General features: G+C 35.8%; 1 protein-coding gene across 14 annotated transcripts in view; it reads right to left on the reverse strand.

The window, feature by feature from the left end:
- Positions 1–18,427, reverse strand: part of LOC104893624 (uncharacterized) — a 34,248-nt gene extending 15,821 nt beyond the window's left edge. For 2 of the 14 annotated variants that reach the window (XM_048644574.2, XM_019249615.3), the window contains exons 1-4: positions 17,920–18,427; positions 14,119–14,245; positions 2,763–2,982; positions 2,583–2,683 (exon numbers count right to left, since the gene is read on the reverse strand). In XM_048644574.2, the coding sequence (XP_048500531.1) occupies positions 2,583–2,683; positions 2,763–2,982; positions 14,119–14,245; positions 17,920–18,276 (805 nt within the window). In that variant the 5' untranslated portion in view covers positions 18,277–18,427. Of the gene's footprint in view, positions 1–2,582; positions 2,684–2,762; positions 2,983–5,094; positions 5,312–14,118; positions 14,246–17,861 lie in introns of those variants that run through there. The other 12 variants (XM_048644575.2, XM_010679754.4, XM_048644573.2 and 9 more) reach the window with 11 other exon arrangements.
- Positions 18,428–19,999: the final 1,572 nt, after the last annotated feature.

The raw sequence follows: 19,999 nt of genomic DNA on the forward strand, positions 1-19,999 counted from the left end.
TAAGTAGTAACAGATTTTATGAAGCTCGTAGTGGAACAGTTTGGTGGAGCGTTTTGCCATGCCTAAGGGGCAACCACACGAGAGGTCATGAGCATGGAGTTCTTCTTAGACAAGGGGTAAAACTAGTAGGAGAGCGTCCTTAGCGTTACCCGCAATACCCAAAGGATGAGATCGAAAAGTTGATAAAAAAGATGCTTGAAGCAGGAATTATACAACCTTCGAATTGCTCATTCTCAAGCCCCGGTTTCATTGGTGTGTAAGAAGGATGGGTCGTGGCGTTTTTATGTTTATTATCAGCCTTTGAGCAAAGAAAAAGTGGCGGATAAATACCCGGTGATTGAGGAACTATTGGATGAGTTACACAATTCCATGGTGATTTCCAAACTCGAACTTAAATTGGGTTACCACGAAATTTTGTTGAAACCGGAGGATGCACATAAGACGTCGTTCCTGAACTCACGAAGGACATTACGAGTTCCTAGTAATGCCCTTCGAATTAACCAACGCGCCTACAACATTTCAGTCCTTCATGACTGAATTTTTGCCCTTCTTACGGAGGTTCGTATTGGAGTTCTTTAACGACATACTCGTCTATTGTAGCAGTGAGCATGAACACGTCACCCCTTTAGCCAATCATCAGCTCTATGTGAATTATAAGAAATGTGAGATTGGTCTCCAAGAGGTAGCATATCTCGGACATAAATTCTCGAGTAAGGGAGTAGTAATGGATATGGAAAAAGTGCAAGCCATGGTGGACTTGCCACAGCTAAATCTGAGTACGAAGCAGAGGTGATGGCTATGTGCTTAGCCGTTCAAAAATGGAAACACTATCTGCTAGGGCGCCATTTCATCATTCGGACAGACAAACAAGGTTTGAGATCCATCATGCAACAAAGAGAAGTTGGAGCCGAGTACCAAAGGTGCGTTAGTAAGTTCGTCTTAATTTTTTGAGTTGCGGGTAGTTTATACTTTCTATAACAAGGCCCTTACTTAGGAGTGTTTTGAACAAAAAATCCTAGATATAACTTCTTTTTATCCCTTTAATAACCTTAGAAAATGCAAGCTCAGACATTCCTCTCTTAGGGCCTGTTCTCTTCGGCATAAAACAACTGAACTGATCTGAACTGAACTGAATTGAATTGAACTGAATTGAACTAAAATGAACAGTGATATGTGAGAGTAAAAGTATTGTCCAAAGAACTGAACTGAATTGAATTGAACTGAAAATAAGTTAGAGAGAACAAGCCCTTAGCCAATCATGTTTCATCTTCTCGCACCTACATTTTGTTTACATGAGCAACAACACTTCCAACTCATTACTTGAAGTAGCACTACATTTTTCCAGGCCATCCATTAAACATCACTTATCCTGTTTTTTTCACACTACCCCCATTAGTAATGTACTAAAATGTCTCTCTTTTCTTAACCCTAAAGTCGCCTATTAGCAATGTATTAAATAGGACCCAAACAAGACTTGAGGTCCAAAGGCCATTATAGTATTGTACATATCACAGTACTTAAAGAAGCCGGACATGAAACACACAAATGTCCAAACCATATACCTAGAGTTCCAAATGGACCTAGGAAAAGCATCAAAAGACTCTATCTTAGTCTCTTGGTAAAAAGTGGTAAAAGGAAACGAAAGGAAAAATAAGAACGTACTCCTTAATGAATGCTCTTAAACAAATTAGCTTTATGAAAGTTCCATCCACTCTCAATCCCCTATCTTTACGCCCGTAATTTATGATTGACAGAAAGATAGGATCCCTCAACTCCTTCACCCACTTATGTTAACACCTAGAATAAAACATCTGAAGTGCCATCTTATTACTTAGACTATTAACGGTCTGAAATGTCCCTCTCACCACTGAGAGGATTAAAGGAATAGATTTTGCCACCATTCTCTAGCTCTCTAGCGGAAAATAGAGGACTCAATCAAGGAAACAGAATTCACTGGAAGCTGGAGTAGGAAAGGCAACTCCTGCTCACCCAACTAGACCCTGCAAGGCCAACACAGGGTAACACTTGGTCAGAACACAGCAACATAAAGGACAGAGAAGGAATTAAAAATGAGCAAAAGACTGGAAGCCATAGGTCCCTTAGCAACAAAAGCATCATCAGCTGCAGCTGCAGCTTAATGGCCCCAAAATGCCCTAATCCCTACTTTTTAGACTCATAAACAACTAAACAAACAACAGAAACAATCTGCAAACGCCTCAGTCACTGTCTAAGATTCGGTTAATCGACAAGCCACCATCCTCTTCGATAAGACTAGTATCATCATCGTCCCCTGGCAAGGAATTATATTCTGAACCTCTCTGAGCACAAGCATCATCTGAAGTACTTGTACCACAAGGGCAGCCTTCAGATGGTTGAATTTCTTTCACAAAGCTCTCCCTTACAACAATTTTGACAACTCCCTTTGCTTTGGCAACTTCCCACCAACACAAGCTCCATAAACTCTGTTTGTGCCGACAAATGTCACCTTATCATGACCTGATACCTCAACAAGAGAAAGGAATAGACTTTGCTTCTATCATTAGCACATAGAAGGAATTATGTACAAAAAAGCAACCACAAACCTGCCAAGAACTCCAAGTGCCCTGTGCCTGAGGCACGATAGGTGACAAGATCACCTAACATTTGTGCCACTGAGTTAACTTCATCCTCCTCCATGTTCTTCCTGAACAATTTCAACCAAAAGAATTACACTTGCTATAACAGTCCAAAATTTGATGGAAACCACTTGCAAGGTGGCTTACAGGTATTTAACACGACCCAAACAGCATAAAGCCTCACGAATACCGTGGTCGAACACCTCCTGATAATGAGCTTTCCAAGCACTATCTTGCATGTCATAGAAGGATCTCCATCTTAGGACATCAGAACTCGCAAAACATTGTAGCATTGCTACGAAGCATACCATTAGCAGAAAAACAACAAGCAGAAGCCTCTTCCATCCTCCGGTGCTTGAAAGTGACACTGCGTTATAAACACATCTAAGGTAAGGCCAAGTCTAAAGTGCGAAAGGGAAAATATGTCAGTTTTAGAGAATTACAAGACGGTGATATTAAGCTCTACATCTGAATCCAAGGTACATGGAAAACATGCCATAAATACTCCAAAGTGACTACAAAAGACCTTTTTTAGGAGACAGGCCAAAAAGAATAATACAGGACAGCAGGACCCTACAGGAAAATATTTGTAATATAGACTAATTATCGACAGATACAAGGCAAAATAAATAAATTTTTCATAACCAATCAAATTTTAAATTTTCCTTTGTTTTTTACTAAACAAACTGCACTTCAACTATGCTCACATAAATTTCACAAATCTTTAGGCATGGTAAGTAGCCTGCTGAACAATAATCGTATCCTTTGCTGCTCGCATCGTAATCTCACACGAGTATGCCAAGGATTCTTCAGGTAGATAAACTTCATAATACAAAAATGTATAATTTAATAAGCAATAAAAATCCTAGCATCGGCAATTAATCTGGTGGTACCTGAGCAGCAGGCATCTGTTTGATTTTAGATCGAGACGTCATCCCCGATGAGAGAATAGTACAGCCAATAACTAGGCCGATGGTTAAACCAAAAACTGTGATGCGGCAGACTGAGATGCTCTAATTGGATTTTGGGCTTTGAAGTTATGGAATTATGGGTCAGCACTCAGCAATAGACACTCGACCCTCGGCCCTGGGGAGGGCAGGCAGGAGCGTGAGCTCATGCACGCACAGACGCAGACGCCGATGCGCGTGCACACACGCACATACACTCGCCCAAACACGCACGCTCACGCACACACAAGGCCGTTATCGACATTTTTAACGAGAACTAAGCGTGATGTGCTGGACCTAAACCCGTGGGTTGACCCCTAAACAAAGGGATTGGGCAGAGATCGACTTCTTATAAACAGTAGAGAAGGACCTAAGGAACAAAGACGTTGAATCCGTCTATATTAGACAGCTACTTGGCCATTCTGATCTCTTAGCCCACCTCTTAGCCCACACGTACATGCGCACACACACACAAGTCACAAGCACACGAACGCACACACATGCGCGCGGGCGCACACACGCAAGTAGCACCAAAAATTGGATATCTGGAAAAAATTGATTGAGATACAAATCAAATAATATTTATTTCAAACATCTGAACATTTTTTAAAATACTAAAATTTTCAAACTTTTTTGAAAAAAAAAACTTAATCTACAAGTTTTTTGAAATATTAAAGTTTTCTTTTTTTTAAACCCTAAGCGTATGCCCGCCTACCCCCAGCCCCCAAATATGGGGCTCACCCGACCTAGCACCTACCGCCGCCAACCTAACCGCAAGTCCCCACTTTCACCTAAAACCCTCAACCTCTCCCTTCTCGACTATTGTCCATCACCGACTAGATACCCGCCTACCCGAGTCCCCACTTTGGTTTCCCCACTCGACATTCGATCAAAAGCTTCCCTTCGCGACTCTTTTCCTGTCTAGATGACTTACCCTCACAAATCGCGGGTGGTCTCACAAGTTTCATACGAAGATCAATGCAATTTTTTTATCTATATTGGAGTCATTGCGCCTTGACTCACATTCCGCATTCAGCATTACTATGATCACTTTCTCATTCTTGTTGCTCATAGGTTTGGTTTTTTCCCCTTTTCTTTTGCTTTTTATTGTTTTAGGTCGAATATATATATATAATAGGTACATTAGTATGTATAAAGAAAATCCGGCAGTATAACAATTAGGAGCTCGTGATTTTTGATCTACTTAAAAAATGCAAATCTTGGCGGTTCTTTGCTTTAAAGCCACCAAATGTATAAATTTGAAGACAAAAGGCAAAAAGTGAACTTAATCTAGTAAGCTACTTTAAAGAGAAAAAAGCAAAACGATCGGATAATCTGAATATCTAGATTGTGGATATTCGAAATTTTGGATTTCCTTTTCTTAATCGGATTTGAATCACCTTTTCCATGATCCGAAGTTTCGGATCTCTGAAATATAGATCAGGCACTACAATACGGCCCTAAAAAATCAAACCAACTTAATAAAGGCTAGAGAGAAGAAAAGGTACAAAAAAAGGAAGAAAAAGAACAACCTACTTCATGTAGTCACGCACGAGCCGAGAGTATAGCACTGAGATCTTCACCTTCTTTACTCATCCTCCATTTTGGAGGTTTTGAATAATTCCTTCCTTACTCAATCCTCCACCTTATTTTTTTTTCTTTTATAAGAATTCTCGACCTTTTTCTTAATTCAATTGCAATCTTTTCCGATTAGTTCTCCAATTTAGTTGCAATTCTTTCGACGAAGATCTACAAACAGCTTTAAGTTAGATGATTTCTTCCATGAACAAATATCTTCTCAATCAATTACCAACGGGACTAAAAGTTGCAAACTTACCTTTAAATACTCCTAATTTTTCTTACATCTCAATTACACATTAAATTTCCATCTTTCATATGTTATTTTCTCATCCTTTACTTTGGAATTTTGATTCATGCGTTGTATTTACTTCAAGAACTCAATTGTTCAAGGAGAATCCAATTTCCAACAATCATACATAAACGTTCCGGTAATTTCGCTCTTTTCTCTCCAATTTAATTTTTCATTGTGATTATGTAATTATCAGATTTTTTCAAGCATAATTTTATTTTGTTTCATGAAAACGTGAATATTTATCGTTCAAATTAGATTATTGTTGCTTAATTTCAGATTAGGTACAATTATCCTATACATTCAAGTTTAAACATTTCAATTTTAGATTAATGAGGGCCGAGGGAAAACATTTCAATTCACTGCATAAGTAATTCTCTATTTGTTTAGGAAACCACTTAATTGAAATGTTAGATTAAAGATAACAAAGTTAGATTAGGAAACCAATGATTGTGTCGTCTTTAACTTTGTTTTAGTTCTCTTTTTTTTTTTTTACAATAATCCTATACTTTGTTATTCTGATTAGATTCTTGTTTGAATAATAATTGTAGGAATTGCAAATTTGCTGCCAATTTGTGTTTCAAAATTGAGGTCCATCTTTGCGTTGACAAATGACAACGACTAAGCTATATTCAGGTGTTACTGTTCTATCTTTTTTATTCGTTATTATACTTTATGATGTTGCCGCGTAAACATGCATCTAGTTTTGAGGAAAGGAAAATAAGACAACGTAAACAAAAATTGTTAGAATCACAAAAGGAAGCAATAAATAAGTTTTTTAGTAGACAAGTAGAAGAGCCTTCGGGTAGTGATGGACTAAGAGTAGAAAATCCCATTAATGACAATGCTGCTAGTTTGAATGATGACAATCTCATCAATGACAATGCCAGTAATTTGAAAAATGAGTTTTATGACCATAATGGTGTCCATAATTCATCAAATGTAGCAACAAATCATTTCCAACAACACAAATTCTTATACACGGCCGGCCACACCAGAAATTTCGCGTGTCGCAGGCCCATATATAAGCCCAGGTGGAAATTAGCGCTTCTTTGTCTGTGTGATTCTCCGGTGAATTACCTAACAAACTCTTCTCTCATGGTTGAAGCCGACGACGACGTTACTTCCCCTGGACCTCTTCAAGAATCTTTAACATTTTCTCTCTCCTCAATTCATTTCTTCTATTTTCTCTCTCCTCCATTGAATGAAGCTTCACTCGTTCTCTCTCTTCTTCTCTTTCTTTTCAATCTCTGAAAAACTCTTGCATTTAATATCTATCTTGTATTTTTTTCTCTCCTCTTTATAAACTGTTATCTTTGAGGGGAAAAGAGTTTGAAGATTGAAAGGATAAGTTAATTTGGGGATTTTAAACGGAAGTTAGTTTAACGTTTGTTTCGATTTGGGGATTTCATCTCAGTAACCTCCTTTATTCATATCAGTAACCTTATTTATTCATATCATATCATACCGGTAATCTCATTTGTTCATATGAGTAACCTTAAAATATTATATGAGTAACCTTAAAATATTGGAGTAACCTCATTTAATACTATGAGTAACCTCATTTAAACTTATGAGTAACCTTGTTTAATCTTTAATACTAACCTCGTTTAATAATACTAGTAACTACATTTATTTATACGAGTAACCTCATATAATCATACAAGTAACCCCAATTGTTCACACAAGTTACCCTCAATTTATTAATATGAGCTAGTAAACCTCATTCATTTATAAAGTGTAACCCTATTTATTCATACCAGTAACCCCATTTAATCATATGAGTAACCCCAATTAATCAAATGAGTAACCTCATTTTGAAGTAACCCTATTTTATTCGCATCAGTAACCCCAATTGTTCATACAAGTAACACCCACTTATTAATACGAGTAACCTCATTCGTTTAACCGGAGTAAGTCATTTATTCATACTAGTAACCCCATTTAATCACGAGTAACATCAATTTATTCACATAAGTAACCCCATTTTATTCATATCAGTAACCCTAATTGTTCATACAAGTAACCCCCACTTATTAATAAGAGTAACCTCATTCGTTCATAAGGAGTAACCAAATTTATTCATACTAGTAAACTCATTTAATCATATGAGTAACCCTATTTGTTCACATAGGTAATCCCATTTCGCTTATAAGAGTAACCACATTTCTTTATAGGAGTGACACCATTTTATTGATAAAAGTAAACCACATACTCATACAAGTAACTACATTTGGTCATAAGAGTAACTCCCTCTGTTCATAATAGTAACTCCATTTGTTCATAAGGATTTGTGCATAAAGGACAACTTCAAAAGGTCATATCTTACAACACACTTAATATTTTGGGAAGATTCAAGTTGGAGATGAAAATTTAGCTCGATAACTTTTCAACGCATGGTCAAAAGCTCGATCCTAATGAGAAACGAGTGATATATGACCATTTTAAAATGAGTTAACGGGCTAACAGGATGTCACGCGCGCCGCCACACCTGTAATTTCGCGTGTGGCCGACCACACACAAGACGCGTTGTTCCAACAATCTAATGAAAATTTAAATAATATGAACAAAGACAATCCCATCAATGACTGATGCTACCAATTTTAATAACGGTTTTTTCACCATATACCCCTGACAAATTTTTTTTGCACCGTATACCCTTTCGACTTTTGAAATTTACCATATACCCCTCACTTTTGAAAAATACATCCACTTACCCTTAATAACTAACGGCGTTAAACTCCGTTAGTAATGAACCCCTAATCTCCCCTCTAACCCTAATTAACTAACCTAAATCTACCCCTAACCCTAATACCCTAACCCTAACCCTAATACCCTAACACCTAACAACCCCAATCTGTCGAAACAACATTCCTCAAGAAAGCCCTAGCTTTTCATCATTGTATTTGGTATATATCAAATTCAATTTATAGATCTAGGTTTATTTCTAAAAACCTTAGATCTTAATGTTTCTTTCAATTAAAGTTGTTTCCTTGCAATTAATTTACCATTGACAAAACAGAAGATGACGACTTGAAGTTTGGTAAGCCAATTTAGCCGTTTTGGTTCGCGCACCAAGGCGATTGGGCAAGCAATCCAACCGCGTTCTGGTACAGCGAGACTGAAACGTAATTCCCGAGGAAGGGGAGTGAATTATGTAACACTGGTAGGTATTGATGCACAAATCATCCCTCCGTTTGATATTTATTATCCTAGAAATTAGTGTATACTCGATGCAAAAACTAGAGACATTTTAATTGGAAAAGGGCCTATTAGAGAATTGAATCTGACATTTCCTATAGGTAGTCTATTTAGACATTTTTCATATTTTTATTTTTCTGCAAAAAATGGGGAGACTTTTGATTAAAAAAATGGGTGGTTTACTCTAAACATGTGATAAAGTATATTGTTATTGTTGTAAATTTCTCACTTGTTATTTCACTTCTCAAAATAGCAGAAGTCTTCTAGCAAATGACGGGGAGAAAAATTGGAAGCATTTAAATGAGAGACTTAAACAACATGAGAAAAGTATTGAACATGTGACCACTATGAATACTTGGAATGATAGCAGAGTGAGACTAAAAAAGGATGAAGGCATTGATAAAGATTTACAAGAAGGAATTTCAAAGGAAAAGGAGTGTTGGAGACAAATTTTAATTAGAATAGTATCCGTTGTTAAATATTTTACTAAATATAATCTTAGCTTTCCGATGATGGAGTGGAAAACTTTATGAGGATAATAATGGTAATTTTTTTGGGCTTGATTAAAATGACAGTTGAATCTGATTTGGTAATGAAAGATCATGTTAGATATATCAAAAGCAAAGAAATAGATTACGTAATTAAATCCAAGGAATTTTTACATGGAATGTGCTTGTCATAGTCTTAATCTCACTCTATCGAATATGGCTCATTCTTGTGTTAAATTGTATCATTTTTTGGAATTTTGCGACGCTATATACAAATTATTTGCAAATTCTACTAAAAGATGGAAGATTTTACTTGATAATGTTTCGGGCTTAACATTGAAATCTTTTTGCAATACTAGTTGGGAGAGTCAAATCAAAAGTGTTAAAGCCATTAGATTTCAAGCTCCTCAAATAAGGTTAGCTTTGTTAGAACTGTATATTTTTAGTGGTGATGATGCTAAGACAAAAGTGAAGCTCAAAGTTTGGCTAAATCTATTAGGAACTTTGAATTTTTACTTGGCATGGTGATATGGTATGAGATTTCATTTTCTATTAACATTGTGAGTAAGAAGTTGCAATCTAAATCTATGTGTATTAGAACTACAATGAAAGAAATGGATGGTATAATGTCATACTTTGATAAATATCGAATTGAAGGCTTTGAATCTAGCATGAATAATGCCAAAAGTTTTGCAATTGATATGGATTTAGAGCCAACACTTCCAACAAACCGTCGCAAATTTAGGAAGAGACGATTTGACGAGAATGATAGTGATGGGGAAATACAATCACTCCAGGAATCTTTTAGAGTTAATTACTTTTTGGTGGTTGTTGACATGGCAACAACTTCGTTGAAAAATAGATTTGAGCAATTCCATGTATTTGATTTCTGTTTGATGCAAAAAAATTAAAATAGTTGGATAATGATGAATTAAGAAAATCTTGCACAAATTTGAAGAATTAGTTTTCTCATAATGATTTGTCTCATCTTGATACACATGTTTTTTTTTTTTTTAGAAAGTAAACTACTGCAAATGACTTTGCCAAATATGGTGATGTCCGCATTTTAAATTCTTGAGTTTGTCAAAGTTGCAGATTGCCATCTAAATGTTTCAATTGCTTATTAGATGTTCTTAACTATGCCAGTGACCGAAAGAAGTGTTTCAAAGCTAAAATTATTAAAAATAAACTACTTAAGATTGCCAATGTCGCAGGAAACGTTGAATGGTCTTGTCATATTATGTATTGAGAAAGATATGTTAGAGCATGTTGATATAGATACTATTATTAGTGACTTTGCTTCTAGAAATGCTAGCATTAATTTTTTTATATGAGCATTTGCATTTCCAAAATAAATTTTACTACTTTTTGTATGAAGTTTGATATTTTTCATTACATTATTTTTTAACATAATATGTTGCCATTTACAGCATTTTTGTAGTTATCACATGCTCTAGAAAGTTAATAATTCTATATTACTTATTAAGTAGGGCCCTTTTTGTAGTTCACTCATGGGCCACCAATAACTTATAAACGGCCCCGCGCATGAGAATAATCTTTTTTATGAAAACATGAAAACATTTTGTTGTAATCCTTTTTAACCAATATATAATCCATATTGGCTAAATTATAATCATTTTTCCGTTGCATGGCCAATTTTCTTAAAGGCTTACATATCTATGAAAAAGAATTATCATGTAATATGTCAAAAAAGGATTACATTTTAACTAAAATGATTGTGATCCCAATGTTCTCATATAAGAAGCGTTCTCACACACACACATAAACACACACGCGCACGCACGCGCGCGCACACACACAATGTGTGTGTGTGTATATACTGTATATACATATACATATATATATATATATATATATATAATATATATATATTATATATATATATATATATATATATATATATATATATATATATACTTTAAAGTTGGTAAGATGAAAAACCCTACTGAAGTGGCACCTCGCACAGGCTTAACCACCCAGGTTTGCACGTCAAACTCCTTGGAGGGAAGGGGATGGTAAGGGAAACCTCACCCCAAAGAACCCCTAATGAGGTTTTGATCCACCCTGAAGTCATGAGGCCAAACCGCCAAACCTTTACCACTAGGCCCTTGGTGTACATATATATATATATATATCAGTGGCGGATCCAGGATCCTTACCACGTGGGTTCGGAATATTTCCAAATATCATGAGATAAACAAAAATTAAAATTGTTTATGCATTTGCAATTACTCCTTCCGCTTTTAAGCTCTAGTCTGTCATATACATACACACTCTAAGGAAGATTGGAGAGATAGTGTAAAAAGTGGGTCCACTTAATTTCTTTACTTTTTTTTAGTGAGGAGAGAGAGTGTGGGTTCATTATATTTTAAGTGAGATAGATAGCATGGAAGGGAGAGATATAGTATGAGCTAATAATGATTAAATTATTGTATATCTTTTACCAAAGAGGAATAAAACATAATTAGTAGAATTTTAAAAAAACGGATGACAATGAAAGCGATTAGAAGTTTAGAAAACGAAGGGTATATATAACAATTATTTAAGTATTCGAAAAATATACATGTACAAAAGGACAATTAAATCCTCAATTTTAGGTGTCTAACAACAATTAAGAAGAAAATTTGATTCGGATAATCAATTTTATTTTCAACTTTTGGCATGGTTTTCTAACAATCCAAACTCTTATCCTTTTTGTCGTCACAACGTCACTAAAATTTTTTGTATATTTTATATTTTATATAGGAAACTGAAGAGCTCATATAATTTTGATAAGATAGTACTCCAACTTAGGTATTTTCCAAAATAAGCAAAAGCTGAAATTATTATAACAAGATGGTTAATAACTGGGTGTTATTTGTGATCAAATTTTTCAAAGGAGAAATGATAAAAAATGCTCTATAAAACTTTAAATAAAAAAAAAGCTAAAATAAAATTAAAGAGAGCTCTATTTAATCAAAAAGGAAAAAAAATAAATAAATAAGTAAAGTTGCAGTACTTGCAAATAGAAACCAAAGATAGTAAATGAAGGAAACAAAAACAAAAAGCCGCTGAAGGTAGTCGACCCTGCGTGAATTGGTAAGGGTTTTAGACTTGAGGCCCATAAACCACTGAACCAAACACCAAAACACTAGTATAACGCGGAGCAGGAACTTTATAACAAGTTTTTTTATTTTGATTTTTGTCGATTTTCTTCTTCTTTTTCTCTAGATTTTGTGGGTTCAGTTGAACCCACTGAACCCATGCTGGTCCGTCCCTGATATATATATATATATATATATATATATATATTATATATATATATATATATATATATAGACATATGTGTGTGTGCTCTCTACATGTGTGTATGTGTAACACATATCTAGAAAAAAGTTCACATGAGAACACTTCTTACATAAGAACAGTGGAATCATAATCCATTTTACTGAAAATGTAATCCTATTTTGACATTTTACATCATAATCCTGTTTCTTGAAAATATAAGCCTTCCGGAAAATTAGCTCACAAGGGAAAAAGATGGTTATAATTTGGCCAAAATGGATTATAGATAGATTAAAAAGGATTATAACAAAGTGTTTGCGTGTCCTCATATAGGATTGCTCTCATGGGAGCCCAACCAAATATTACAAGACATCTTAAAAAACCTTGAAAATTATGATTGTCTATGAACCTAATCATACAAGTTACTCGAAGAAGGGTTTTGTTAAGATACTACACATCCTAAAACCTAAAAATTTCCTTTTCCATATTGGTCAGAACTTCTAAAAGCTACAAAAGTTATGTTCATTCATCAACAACAAACACAGATGGCAATGGGTCCACGACCCTAACCGGACCCACCCCGACCCTACCCTAATTAAAGGGCATGCGTCTTAATTTTTTTGACCCTATGGGTAAGGGAATGGTATGGGTCTTGATACTATCGGGTAAGGGTAGGGTAAGGGTCACTTCTCAAATACCCAGACCCTACCCATGGACCCACCGGAACTACAATATATATTTTTCAATTTAAAATAAACATGTACATATAATTAATCTAATAAATGACAGATATAAGAAACTCTTCTAGTCAAAATAAAACCCTCAATCCCTCACCCTAGTCGCACTATGAGAGTCTTATCTTGTTAGTATGTCAATCTCTCGCTCTAAACTATTTTCTTTCTTCATATTTGGATGTATGAAACTTTTGAGATGTGGAAAACTATGTATTCCTATGTAATACGATATTTTGTATCATAATTACAGCTTTATGTGTTGAATTTGCTTAACAATTAGGAAAAATTCACAAAAGGGGGCTTAACTATTACCCTTTTTTTTATAAGTTCCAACTATGAATTGTTCCCTGCATGTCCCAAGTTTACTATCTTGTTAATTTCATAGGTAATGAGTAACTTATAATCGGTTTAGAAGGTCAGATTTTTAAACATTGGTCCAAGTTTATAAATGTCTGTCACTTGCTGGAAGTATTCGAAGATGGTAAACCTTTAAAAATCTTACCTTCTAAACTGGTTATAAGTGACTAAGGAGTAAGGACCTATGAAACTCACAAGATGGCAAACATGGGACCAGCAGAGAATACTTCATAGTTGTGACTTATAAAAGAAATTGGAAAAAAGTTGGGTCCCCTCTTGTGAATTCTTCCTAACAATTATACATACACGTGAAAATATAAGCAGGATTTTTTTTGTATTGGACCCATTATGGACCCTAGACCCTACCCATACCCTATCGTACCCTATTGGTAAAGTTCCTAAAAATTTTACCCTATGGGTACGAGTAGGGTACGGGTCTACATCCAAAAATTAGGATATGGATCTACATCCAAAAATTAGGGTATGGGTAAGGGTCTATCTTTACCCTACCCAAACCCTACTCATTGTCATCCCTAACAACAAAGCTCAACACACCTTAATTTGATTTGAGAAGATAGGAGGTATTCTTGTTAAAAAGAAATAAACAAAACAGCATTTTACCTAATGCACAGTCAGTTGATGGAGTATTACTACCCACTACAAAGATGAGGTACATTGCTAGTAAAAGTTGCACCAATGTAACGACGGTTGCGAACCTTGTCCACCAAAGCCACCTCTTGTAACTTAGCTGTCCAACACATATGATAATAAAAAAAATTGTGTCAAGGCATGTATCAGCTAAACAGACTAGCTCTATAAGAAATAAAGCACACCAGTTCTATAAGTTTATACTCAAGAAACAGGTATGGGAAGAAAATTTCTGGCAAAAGAAAAAGAGTATTCACGATGTTAGATTTCTCCATCAAATAGTTAAATATACTTTCGAAGCTATTTGTATCCTAATTATTTATTCACACCTCACACCTCAAGACTGGCTAATTAGAAATTAGTTTTTCTGGATATTCAATAAGATTTAGATTAACTCATCAAAGACAAAGCAAAAAATCAGCATATTATTTTTGCTTTATTCTAGCACAACTTCTTTGGATTGTATTTCAAGTTTTCAAGTTCAGAACCTTGAGCAGTTTGCTCATGATATATTTTTTCTATCAATGGATGCAGAAAAACTAGAACCTTTTAGCAGGCTATACATATAATAATTGTCTTGTAGCACCAAGAGAATACTTTGCTTGACAATTATCCTAGATCCATGAGTTTATCCAATTACCCATGCTAAAAATAGAACAAATCATACAATGTTGTTCATGAAATGGAACAGAAGGTACTCTCACAAATTCCTACCAAAGGTCCATTCTGAATTCTTAAATAAAAAAATCCAGTATACAAGATTACAACAAAGAACAGCCAGGAAGCAGTATCACAGACAATATAGTGCAGTAAAAATCATTAATTTTCCAATATAGTAGAATTTCATCGGGGAGCTCAAGCAGAGAGACCCAAAGACTTATGCCCCCGCATCCTACATGGCTAAAGCTATAAACACAAACATAGCACATACAACATACTCTGCTATTTAGCTCAAGCCTACATCCGATACTGTTTTAAGTTCTGCTCCTAGTCCTCTTTTTCTTGAAATTGATTTCCATTTGTCAATTTAACAGAACTCCATCTGGGAGCTCAAGCAGAGAGACAAAGCTTATGCCCCCAGGTCCTACAATTGGCTAAAGCTATAAAAATGGACATAGCACATACAACATACTCTGCTGTTTAGCTCAAGCCTATACCCAGTACTGTTTAAGTTCTGCTTCTAGTCCTCTTTTTCTTGAAATTGATTTTAATTCGTCAATATAATAGAATTCTATCTGAGAGCTCAAGTAGAGAGACTCAAAGACTTATGCCCCAATTGGCTAAAGCTATAAACACAAACATAGCACATACAACATAATTTGTTGTTTAGCTCAAGCCTACAAGTTCTACTTGAAATTGATTCTAATTCGTCAATATAATAGAATTCCATCTGAGAGCTCAAGTAGCGAGACCCAAAGACTTATGCCCCAGGTCGTACAATTGGCTAAAGCTATAAACACGAACATAGCACATACAACATTCTCTGCTGTTTAGCTCAAGCATATACCCAGTACTATTTTAAGTTATAATCCTAGTCCTCTTATTCTTGAAATTGATTTTAGAGTCAACGACTCTACAAACAATTTATTGAAAGAAATATCTGAGATCTGCTATATTACTATAACAACACCATCACATGAGAGCTTCCATAGAGGCATATTATGGAAACTCGTCTATTAGACAGATTAGAAATGGTACAAGAACATATAAGTGGATGAATCCCATAAGAAGAAAATCAAATGATCGATATTGGACACAGTAAGGGAAGTGCTTAATCAAATCTTTCAATTATAAAACAACATTAAATAACATTCTAAAAAACTCTATGTACCAACAAAAGCATATCCTTGTGATTCTGATTAATCATAAAATGCTCACGTTATATCTCCATCCATAGTGTGATGTATAAAATCAAGGCCAAAAGGACAAACATAGCACACAATTTACAGTAATCTAATGTGTAAAACATGAAAACATGATAGGATCGACTCTTCAATCTTTTTCTTATTTTATATATATATTATTAAAATCGAAGAAAAAAGAATGAGGGTACTTTTCCCTACCATATATTAACCTACCAGCCAAAAAAAGTACCATAATAAGAATCATCAATAAGATCCTCTGATTAAAGACATAAGAAAAGGAGCATTACGAGCAAGTTGATTTTGCAGACTGTGATGTTCTGAAAATTTTGATCAAATAGAACCCTTACTTCTATACATCTTGCTCAAGTTTGAATTGATCCCTTTCAGCACAGAAACATGCTTCAAAACAATGAATGAACAAAATAATAACATGGATACTGTTCGAAGAGAATTAGGCAACTGGGATGTTAACAGTTTGGACCCCTGGTGCAAGGCACAAGGCAAAAGCATTCATCAAGCATAGAAAGGAAGAGGAACACATTTTATAATACATAGTCATTTATACTTTAGTATTAACTGGAAAATTAAGCCATGTACTCAGGACACATATCTTATGCTCTTAGCTCCGTCATTATCATACACTTAACTAAAAAATAGGCACATATTACTGTCCAGCACCTAAGGAGTCCGATCTATTGAAGTGGGGTTGACATTAAAAGTCCTACACCAAAAACAAAAAACAATTTCCAGCACCAAAATTACCACAAAGACCAAATCTCCACACATCAGTCATTAGCTCCAGCTCCTATGTCACTATGTCACCATGAAGATCATCCAATTAGAAATAATTCACGTTTCATAGTATTTTGAATGTACTTATCTAACTCTTACCAAAATGGACTTGGCATAAAAGTCACTACAAAAACAACTCAGTTTCCACCACAATCTTTACAAAAATCATCATCTCCTTGTTCACTCGAACGACGAATGAAGTAAAACAATGGCAAGCAAATAGTAAATACAACAAACATGCATATCACACAAAAAGACGCTCAAATTGGATATTCAAAAACCATTAACTTGTGAAAACTAAAAACAACAAGAATAAACTAAGAATTCTCAAATGAGATGGTCTTACCGTAAGACTGTCCCACTATTTATCTTAAAACGACTATTCATTTTTTATTTACGCAACTTCCAAGTGACCCTTTTAGCTCAAATAGTAAAGTGAGACGGTCTTTTATTATACTAAGAATAAATTGTAAAAGTACTATGCGTATGAGAAGTGTTAATTATGTATGATTCTAAGTCTTTAGAATTCTATGTAATTTAGGTGTTTTAATTCCTAGTTTTTTAAGAGTTTGTTTTACATTAGGACTTTTGTTTGTTTAGAGTTCGATTTACATTAGGACTTTACATAGCTTAGGCACGTGATAGTTGATAAGTTTAGTTTGTTAGTCTTGTTTATCATTTATGCTTTCCTAATGCTTTACTAGTTCTAGTTGGTTTGGGATACTTGTAATCAATATATTGGTATATTGGTATTCGGCCATCAATAAAAAGTAGAATGAGTTTTTGAGTTTCATTCTTGGTGAATTATTGTTTCGGGAGAGAATCCAAAAGTTTTGGCAGTGAATGCAAACCTTATTCAACTTGGATTAGTTGAATTTCTTCATATCCTACCATCCTAGTTGTTATTAATCCTTGGTCAGGAATTAATAGCTTCATATCCTTGTTTCCTTCGAGTTTCATTGTTGTTTATTCATCAAAGAACTCGACATTGTCATTACATAACCTTAAGTTTTAATCTTTAATTCAAGAAAAGCTAAACTACAAACAAAAGAGCCTAACTTTGTGATTGCTTGCATCAAGAAATACATCATTTGGTGTGACTGGAGAGCAAAGTTACCCGTCTTTCGAGGCGAGAAAGATCAACAGCAACCACAGAAGCATCAGGAACCGAACTGGAACTCGAACCCGAACCCAGAACAGCAATGGCAGCAGCTTGTTGTTCAACTGCACAGCGAATCATGGCCATCACCCGAACCCCGGCAGCAACCATAACAAAGAAAAAAGGGAGGAGTTGAGTGCGAGTACAGGATCTTCCATGCCAACAAACAAAGAAAATTACACCCATGAATATTACACCAACATTGGTGACACCCAGAATTATGCTTGTCCATCTTAGATTTTTCACCAGCTTTTTTAATGGTATATACATTTTTGCCCGATTTCTACGTGCAAATCGTTTAAGGCGATTTCTCATGGAATAAATTTGTCAAAGTATTGGTTGTGCTTGTTCGTTGTTTGGGAATTGTGAGAATTTCTCATTGTTTTGGTAAAAGAGTTCTTCCTCTTCCCCCGAAGGAAGAAGATAGGAGGAGGATTCAATTTTGTGGTTTATTTCACTCAAACTACTTTCTTTTAAAAAAAAAAAAGGAAAAAGTTATATCAAGATATTATTGCACATCAAACTCCGCCGAAGTAAGAATACTTTGGGTAACCGAACCATACAAACAAGTTTAGTACTACTCCCTGTGTCCCATCTTACCACTTATTGAGCTACAGTATTCCCGATCCTTTTCACATGAGTGAAGAGAAAACTATTAAGAGATAAGGCTAGTTTTCTAATATCATCAAACAATAAGTAAATAGGAGCAAACCCCTAGGCATCATCTTCTATAGCTTTGACAACATTGAGTGCATCACTTTCGAGACAAATATTATTGAAACCTGATCTTTGACCAACCTGTAGTCCATATCGAGTCGTTGCTGCTTCGGCCAAGGTTGGGTCCCAGTCCACCAATATCTTCTTCGTGGCTGTCAACAACACCACCCCCCTTTCATCCCGACACACAACCCCCAAGCTAACATATTCACCCTTCATGACATGCGCATCGACATTCACCTTAATCACCCCTCTGGATGGTTTGGCCCAACTTGTGATGGATACACGTTGGTTAGACATTTGAGGGAAACATGGAAAGACATGTTGTGCATATGAGCAATATGACTCTACTAAACATTGGAAACTCACAACCATAGCAGCACCATTCATCACCTCATTCGCATACACATACTTGTTTCGACAAAACCACAACGCTCATGCAATGGTCATTATTTCTCGTACCTCTTGCAATCCCACCTAACCCACCCACCATTCGAATTTCGACGCAAAAGACCCCATAGGTGCCTCCCTCACTAACTGCCCAAAGTGACTAGCCTCCCAAACCACTTTCGTAACTTCGCATTCAAACAAAACATGGCAAAAGGACTCCACCTCAATCCCACAACACGAGCAGAGTTCATCATGTGTGATATGGCGCCTAAAGAGCTCCTCCTTCACAGCCATAGTACCCCTACATGCTTGCCATACAAAGTGGCAAGGTTTCGGAGGGCCACGCATTCCCCACACCATGCGCCACAAATTATTATTATTGTGGTTCTCGTCGACTTGGCGACCTAGCATTCCCATCCAATACCCAGACTTAACATAATAAATGCCATCTTTTGTTAAACTCCAGTATCGTGTATCATCAGTAGGAAATAGCGATCAAGGGGTTTGTAAAATCGCCTTGTAGTCTGCTGATAAGTGGACTTTAGGTTCACTTATTTGCATTTAGTTTAGGTCATTTAGATTCATTTTAGGCCATATAGTTTCCTTTTTCTTCCCCGTTTCCATCATTTCTCATATTCTCATGCTTAGCATTTAGTTTTAGTTCATTTGCATATTGTTAGGTTGCATATAGGTCATTTCATTTGCATGTGCATTCTACCCCCCTCCCCCATCTAATATGTTCTTGGAGTGTCTTGAAGCAAAGATAAGCAAGGAAGAGGCTCCAAGGAGCGGGCGCTCCTGAGGAAGAGGAGCGGGCGCTCCATATTAGACAAAGGCAAATGGCAGTAGCTTGGAGCGGCCCAGGAGCGATCCAGGAGCGGGAGCTCCAAGGCTGGAGCGGGCGCTCCATGTTAGTAGGAGCGGGAGCTCC

Source organism: Beta vulgaris, chromosome 5 (assembly GCF_026745355.1).
Source record: "Beta vulgaris subsp. vulgaris cultivar EL10 chromosome 5, EL10.2, whole genome shotgun sequence".
NCBI classification, from domain to species: Eukaryota; Viridiplantae; Streptophyta; class Magnoliopsida; order Caryophyllales; family Amaranthaceae; genus Beta; species Beta vulgaris.